Source organism: Mchenga conophoros, linkage group LG11, assembly GCF_057382185.1.
Source record: "Mchenga conophoros isolate Kocher_MC1m ecotype Shallow Benthic linkage group LG11, M_conophoros_male_GT1.1, whole genome shotgun sequence".
In the NCBI taxonomy this organism is placed as follows: Eukaryota; Metazoa; Chordata; class Actinopteri; order Cichliformes; family Cichlidae; genus Mchenga; species Mchenga conophoros.
The window spans coordinates 21,354,390-21,361,796 of NC_140536.1; the positions used below are offsets into that span (position 1 = coordinate 21,354,390).

At 38.7% G+C, this 7,407-nt stretch overlaps 1 protein-coding gene across 1 annotated transcript; it reads right to left on the reverse strand.

Moving 5' to 3' along the window:
* Window positions 1–3,112: 3,112 nt before the first annotated feature.
* On the reverse strand, window positions 3,113–6,656 carry utp11 (UTP11 small subunit processome component). The gene is made up of 8 exons (XM_085291435.1): window positions 6,450–6,656; window positions 6,231–6,292; window positions 6,036–6,138; window positions 5,809–5,928; window positions 3,974–4,067; window positions 3,704–3,834; window positions 3,459–3,569; window positions 3,113–3,362 (listed from the first exon to the last, which is right to left on the reverse strand). The coding sequence occupies exons 1-8, from the start codon at window positions 6,507–6,509 to the stop codon at window positions 3,279–3,281; spliced, it is 765 nt and encodes a 254-aa protein (XP_085147561.1). The 5' UTR covers window positions 6,510–6,656; the 3' UTR covers window positions 3,113–3,278.
* Window positions 6,657–7,407: the final 751 nt, after the last annotated feature.

The window sequence follows — 7,407 nt, forward strand, 5'->3', positions numbered from 1 at the left end:
AGGCCACTAATAATCACACGAGGGGTATGACTGTTCAAAAGATTTTAACAAAAAAATAGATGTTGGTATGATTTTATTCTGCTGTTTTTTATCTCTTGAATTTTTTTTTTAAATTGATTCCACGCTGCCCGTTCTACTAGTTGTTCTTCACCCATTTAGCAATTACTAATATGAGGCATAAATCACTGGTAGTCCAGTCTGATTTGTTAATCCTGTAGTTTGTATACAGTAATTAACAAAATAAGATGGATTACCTGATTCCAGATAGCACACACTGGGACTCCTAATTCAGATCACTCTAACCCAGATTAAGTGTTGTTAACAAATGAACCCTTGAACAATTCAAGTTTATTTAAAATGTGCAGTATTCAGTGGAAATGTACAAAAAAACCCCAAAGTGTGTCATTTTTTAGTTTTGCTCTTTCATATGTTTAATAACTAAAGTTAAAGAACAAAGCTCTGTTGTATTCCATTTTAACCAGGCTACACTTTCACTCTCAGTGAAGTTACTATATATCAGGGTCAATGTCATACCCTGCAGCTGTGTGACTACCCCACAGTACTCCACTTCCACCCCCCCAATTCCAAAAGTGACTATCCGTTAACAAACCTCAAGGGTCATTAACTTTAGAGATGGCTTATGGGGGACAGGATGGCCTGTGAGAGTAGTCAAATGAATTATGAGCCTTTTGACAAAAGAGGAATGCCTGTCTATATCTTTAAAATCAGAAGGTCACCCACTGCCCACCCCTGAGCCCTGCCTCTGCACCCCTGCATAAGAGTCCCGTTACTGGGGAGAATGAAAGGAGAGCTTGAGGAGGAACAGAGGCTGGTCTGTGCTTGGGTCGCATAGTCGGATTGGGGTCCCGGAACTGCGCACACAGTGTTTTGACCCCTGGGCTTTCCTCAATGACCTCCACCCCCTCCGCTTATGGACAGTGAGCCTCAGGGTCCCGGTACACACACGCCCTCATAGGAGTGTGACGCAGTAACAGAGGGCAGAGAGGGTGAGAGAAAGGCGTAAGGAAGGAGGAGGGAGAGCTGGCTGAGGATGCAAATCACTCGTACTGGGTACAACAGAATTCTGACATAAATTGTCAAACATACAAGAGCCTTGTTTATGCTTTGATTAAAGTGAAATACATCAATCTGTGCACTATATACTTGAGATGTTTATTATATAGGTGTACGTGTAGAGGTATTTGAACTTACATTAACAGAACATTTTGTAGTGCTAGATTTGTCAAGCTGTTCTTCTAGACGAGTGCAACTGAAGCAAGCAGGAGTCCTGCTATCACTCTTTGCCTCTTTTGGCCCATTCTGAGCTATTGGCGCACCTTTCCTCTGGTCAGCAGAGTTTGGGCCAAGACCTGTGGTCCCTATCCTGCAGCCTCTATGCCTCTCACTTTTCCTGATGACACATTCACTAGGTTCCCTGCCTGCCCTCTTACCCCCCCAGTGGCTCCCAGGAGAAACTGATGGATGGGCCCCATTTATGAAGCTGCTGCAACCAACAAGGATCAATCAAGACCGGGTCACTGAACTGTTGCTGGGCATCAGGTACTCAATTTGTTTCAAACTACTGGAAGTAAGCAAATATATTTTTACCTGCTTTATGTGCAGACAAGACAACATAAAAGATTAGTGGAGATCGTGAGACAAGGAGCAAGAAAGTCCAACCTTTATTTTATTTTTTTGAAAGTGTGCTTGCTTTACCCTAAATCATGATGCTTTCCTACATTTCAGGGAGTAGAGCAACCTCTGTTGCCCACCCAGGAATGGGATATCAACGGCTAACTGGAAAGGATTTGACGGACAAGTTTCATCATCAGTATATTGTACAATTGAATGCGAGTACTCATTTGGTTAATTAAAATTTCATTTTTAGCACCTTGATGTCCAGTAAGATTCTTAGGAAGCCTCAAATCAGTTCGCTGAAAGAGAACTACCTGCTGAAAATGAGCTAGCTGCAACAATTTATCTCTCAAGGGGGCCTTTTAACAGAGATGTTATTGCATAAGCACAGCTGCAGCTAATAAAATTAATAATGGGTAATTTTGATTAAAGTGAGCTAATGAGCAAGCATTGGCAATAGTGTTATTGTTATCGATGCTTGCTAACTGACATCTAAATCATTTTTAATTGTATTAGCTGCAGCTGTGTCTACCCTGCTGCGACATGTGAAAAGGGCCTGTTAGAGGTGTGCTGCATCCCAAGTCAAGGGCTGCAAACAAAGACATGTCCTTCAGAGGCTCTGAAGGCTAAGCCAAGCCTGTGTCTCCACCACAGAAAGCACTCCAGCACTTCAGCACGCAAACAATGTCCTCAGTTGATGTTAAAAACATATAAATGTGACTTCATTTTTTTTAGATAATGTATCAGAGCTTCGAAAATATTTAACCTCGGTATACAAGTGTTATTCAGGACTAAATAACACATTAACACATCGTGGGTATCTCAACGTTCAACAAAGCATTACGTGTGTAATATGGAGAACTTCCAAAGTTGTCCTCAAACCTGGATAAAGAGAATGTATTTCTTGATGTTGTTGTGTAAATGGGACAGTTACTGAATTAGAGAGCAACAACACATGAGTGAGAAATGTTATAACCTCAATCTGACACAAAAAGGAAATTGTAGGTCGTACTTGTAACTCAAACTGTGGGGCAAGGATGGCCTGGAATACAGTGCAGAGCCAACTTCTACAAAATATGGCATTTATTTAACTACAGTTCAGCTTGGATCTTAATATTATTACTACTAATAACACTACTTTTACTACTACCTAGAAAAGAGTGAGGTGTGGGATGCAAGTCTTCTTCATCCTCTTAAAAAGAGTATGCTAAAAACAAGTTTAAGAACCACTATAATAACTTCTGGGAACAAATGCACTTATGGCTCTCTTCTAGTTGCCTTAGATTGGAACACTCATGAAGAACACTAATGCCCCCTAGTGGTAAAAAAAAAATATATATATATATATATATATTTCTTAGCTAACCAGATCATACAGCACCCCCTCGAGTCATAGAGCCTGAGAGCTCTCCACTTCTTCACAAGCAAAGAAATCCTTAAAATATAAGTTGTCTCCAAATCAAGAAATTAAATCCAATTACAAGTTCTTTTGATATTTATTTGAAACAAATTAAGCATAGTTGATAAATATATACAAAACTGAATTTTTATCCTTTGCCTCTGCTGTGCAGACCCATAGGATTCGAGAAGTTCATTATTTTCAAGTATCACCTCCCGACAGTGATTTTCTTTCCCTCCTCTTGTCAACGTTTCCTCTTAGCTTCAAACTTGTAAATTGCTGCAGAACTGGTGGTCTCCTTCTTTACCTTCACTTTCTTGAACTTATCCTGTACAAAGGCAAAACATAAAAAAAAAAAAAAACTGAAATGAAGACAGTCATAGCACACCAGCACCAAAACTTTCAAGAACCATGTCCTCCTCACCTGCAGGTCCTTACGGGTCTGAATTTTCTGGCTGATGACAAACATTTTCTTTTCTCTGTCAATTCGCTGGGAAAGTATCTTGTATTGATGTTTCCTTTGCTTTGCCAGTTTCTACAGGTACAAATCACATAGACCCATCAGTGGAATGAAATGCCGAATCTTAAACTTTATTACCAATGAACAATTCCGAGGAGCTAAATTTTAAAGAAATATTCAAAAAATGAATAAATATCATCTCCACAAACCCCCAGAGCACGTGGGTCTACAGCTCCCTGTATTCTCTTGGTTTCCAGTGTTCCCAGACTTGGTCTGTTGTACACTCTGTCCACCAGCTCTGGAGCTGTGTTGAGGTGGTCCGCCAGGTTAAATGACTGCACTGAGGGAGAATAAAAACAACTTCTCAGGCAATCTCAAGACTGAAAGCACAAGAGGAAAAGGATAGTTTGTGTGCACAGCACTTACACATTTCCAAGCACTCACTAAATTTATTAAATCTACCAAACGCTTATATTTACCTTCTTTTTTGGAGTCCACAAAAAATGTGTGCTTGTTTTTTGGTTTGCTCTCTGCATCCAGAAGATGGAGCTCTCCTTTCAGCCTCTCAATTTTCTGGAAGTACATCATATACCCAGAAAGATTGACCGAGGCACCACCACAGATATAAATGATGGTGATAATATCTATGCTCATGCTGCTGCCACTGCCCTTAAACTACTAGGCACATGTACCACCACAGAGCCCTCTCATTCGTTACTGCAGATGGCTACTGGAAATTTGCCTTTTCAGGAACAGAAACCCTTCATCCCCCTTTATATTCCAGTACTAGGCCTACTCTGTGGAACCTTTGGAAACTGAACAGTTTTCAGAGGGGAACAACTTTTACCATTTGGTTTAACGTTTAATTGTGATGTGATGCAATGATTTGTATGTTGAGAAGTTATTTCTTTGTTGTTTTAGGTTTTCTTTATGTTTCCAAATTGCGAACTCATGCTGTTGGAAAGAGTCATGCACAATATGCATTTTAAAAATATTAGTGCAAGGATAATATATAGCCTGGGTACACTGCCCTGCAAAGTAACCACTTCCAAAATGGTATCGTGAGTATTTAAAAATTACACTGCAGTAGCATTGCTTTTAACATTTAAGGGGTATAATGTATATCCATACCATTCTTCACCTTTGCTATTCGTGTGTATTGACTTAATTTTCAGATCTTCACAGGTGCATTTCTGATGTCTAAAACAAACTCTTAACATCTCTCATTAAGAAAGCTTCATACATGCCAAATTCACTTGTTACTGGTCCTGCATCAGCAGTGTGTTTGGGGTCATGATCATGCCAAAGAATGAAGCCGCTGCCAATCAGAAGCTTTCCAGAAGGGGTTACGTGGAGACTCAAAATCTCGCTGTACTTTTTGGGTTCGTAATTTTATCAGTTTTAACAAGATCTTCAACACGACTGGCTGAAATGCTGCCTCACACCATGACAGAGGCTCAGTGTTCTCCAGATGGCCGTAGACACTCACTGTCGTACTTCTCTCTTGACCTGCGCCGTACATATTTATGACAATTTGAAGCAAAAATTTCAATTTGGATTCACCACTCCATAAGACGTGTTTGCCACTGATTGTCAGCTGAGTTGTTATTTAATTTGGGATACCTCAGCCTGTTCCCGTTGCTTAAGAATGGCTTGTGTCAGGCCATATTTATTCCTATTTTTTAAGCACATGACTTTTTTTAGTTATTGTTCATCTGCTGCAGATACTTTTTAAGCCCCGCCACTTCTGTTGTCCTCCCTTTGGTTTTCAGCTAATAGCACTTTGCCAAATTGTCTTCTATGTGTAGACAGACAAGTAGTTAATTGTTGAGGAGCATTTTTAATGCTTGGATGATTCGCAGATCAGTATTAAATACTATTTTAAATAATTACAAGAAAGACTGGCTCGTTTGAAGCAGTATATAAAGAAATGAAGGGTGAGTCAAGACTTTTGCACATTACTTTACCACAGTAGTTACTGGTTCAAAGATGTTATGATGTCACCAACCAACTAATTATCTATCAGTCAGATGCCTGGTGTAATCCAGTAAGATGATTTGTAGTAATGAATCTCATAACTGGTCAACAAGCATTTCCAAAAAACCCAAAACAACAACAACAAAAACAAAACCCAACAACATCACACTAATTGAACAGAACAGAAAAATGCAAATTTGGTTATAAGGCAATGAGATAAGCTGTGGCCACTGAGCCTACTTTAAGTGAAAAGTGAGCCTATTAACAAGTCAGTTTTGCCACAGTGGTGGTATTTTGTTTCTTCTGCATGACTTATTACATGGAAATTAAAGGTTACCTTAACTTCTGCAACCCTTTTCATCTCCACGTAGTTGATATCCTGCGTCCTCATCATTTTCTTCTGTTCCTCGGTCACCTCCTCCTGCTCTTTTGGTTTTTTAATTACGTGAACTCCATCCTGTCAACACACCACAAGATAAAAAAAAACAAAAAAAAAACGCTGAGGCAAAACTCATATATGACCAAATCTATGAAGCAAGGAGGTGCTTCTTGTTGCTTTAATACCTGCAGTGCAGAGCTGATCATCTTGAAGTAAAATTCATCCGGGTTCTTCTCCAGAGCTTTCTTTCGCAGAGCAGCGAGTGTGTTCTGTTTCTTATGATAGTCACTATACCAGCAGACAAGGCAAACTTAAACATCCTATCTTCAAAAGGTAAACACAACTATAAAGTGTGGCAAAAAACTTGCTCTTTTCCTTACTCTGCACGGAGTTTGTAGTCCTTCTTCTTCTCCAGCAATCCCAGTTGTTTCCTGAAGCCGGGCTACACACGCACACACAAACAGACAGGACAGATCCAACATTAGTATCTATTACTGTAAGTGTGTGTGTGTCAGAAAAACAACCGAACACACGAGAAGTATGTTGTTTTGCCTTGGCTAATAGGCTAACGAGCTAGCCAACAACATTGCAACGCTCACCTGAGATCTTTCATGGTGGTTTCTCTGTCGAGATTTCAGTGCCTTTCGGAACGAGGACATATTTGTGAAATGACCCCGACCGTATACACGCAAAAATAAGTTAAAACAGATTAATATAAGACTTATTAAGCACACACACAGAGATATCTAAAGCCTCCTTGCTGCCTCTGGTTTCTAGTGCTTCCCTGTGAGAGGGACACGTGGGTTCCTGCCTGATTCAGAGCGAGCCGTTTTTCATTTCGCTGTCGCAGATTCGCAACTCAAATTCCGCTGAAAATGTCGTCATATTTTTAAAATCTGGAGCTCAGCAACAAGTTGTATAACTATTTAAAATTATATATTATTTTTAATTTACATTTTAAATAAAATTAAACATGTTTTAGACAAATTAGAATAGTCGGTATTTTGGTGTTGCTTATTGTACATTCGGGTAGTAACACTAGGGGGCACTGTTGCATATGAAATGTTGATAAGATAACCTGTACGTGCGCTTCAGTGTATTATACAGAGGAGAGAAGAAAATATTAAGCAAAGCATTTTTAGATATATTTAAATAGTAAACCCAGCTAAAAATTCATTATTATAGTTTTCTGTGCATTTGTAATCTTTATCCAAAAACATACATTAAATATATAGGCTATTTTTTTTAATACTTACATGGGCTTTCTGGTGAAAATACTACTGAAAATCTGTTTTATTAAAACCCAGCATTTTTCTGATTCTGACTATAGACGATTGAAAGGTAATTAAGTATTTTGATTATTAAACTTTTTTTATTGATAATTTTAATATTTTTTAAATCAGTAATATTAAATTATGAAGTTATTTTGATATTATTAGTCTACATAGATGGGGAAAAACAGTGGCATATTAACCAGTTATTTAATACATTTTCTAATAAATGTTATGTTTAAAAAAATCAACTAATGTAATATCATTGAAATCCGAAGCCCTGTAA

Coding starts and splice junctions, on each gene's coding strand:
- utp11 (XM_085291435.1), bottom strand. CDS start 6,509: ATGTCCTCGTTCCGAAAGGCACTGAAATCTCGACAGAGAAACCACCAT. Junction 6,293..6,449: donor ACCACCATGAAAGATCTCAG/GTGAGCGTTGCA, acceptor GTGCGTGTGTAG/CCCGGCTTCAGGAAACAACT. Junction 3,570..3,703: donor TAGACCCACGTGCTCTGGGG/GTTTGTGGAGAT, acceptor TTGTACCTGTAG/AAACTGGCAAAGCAAAGGAA.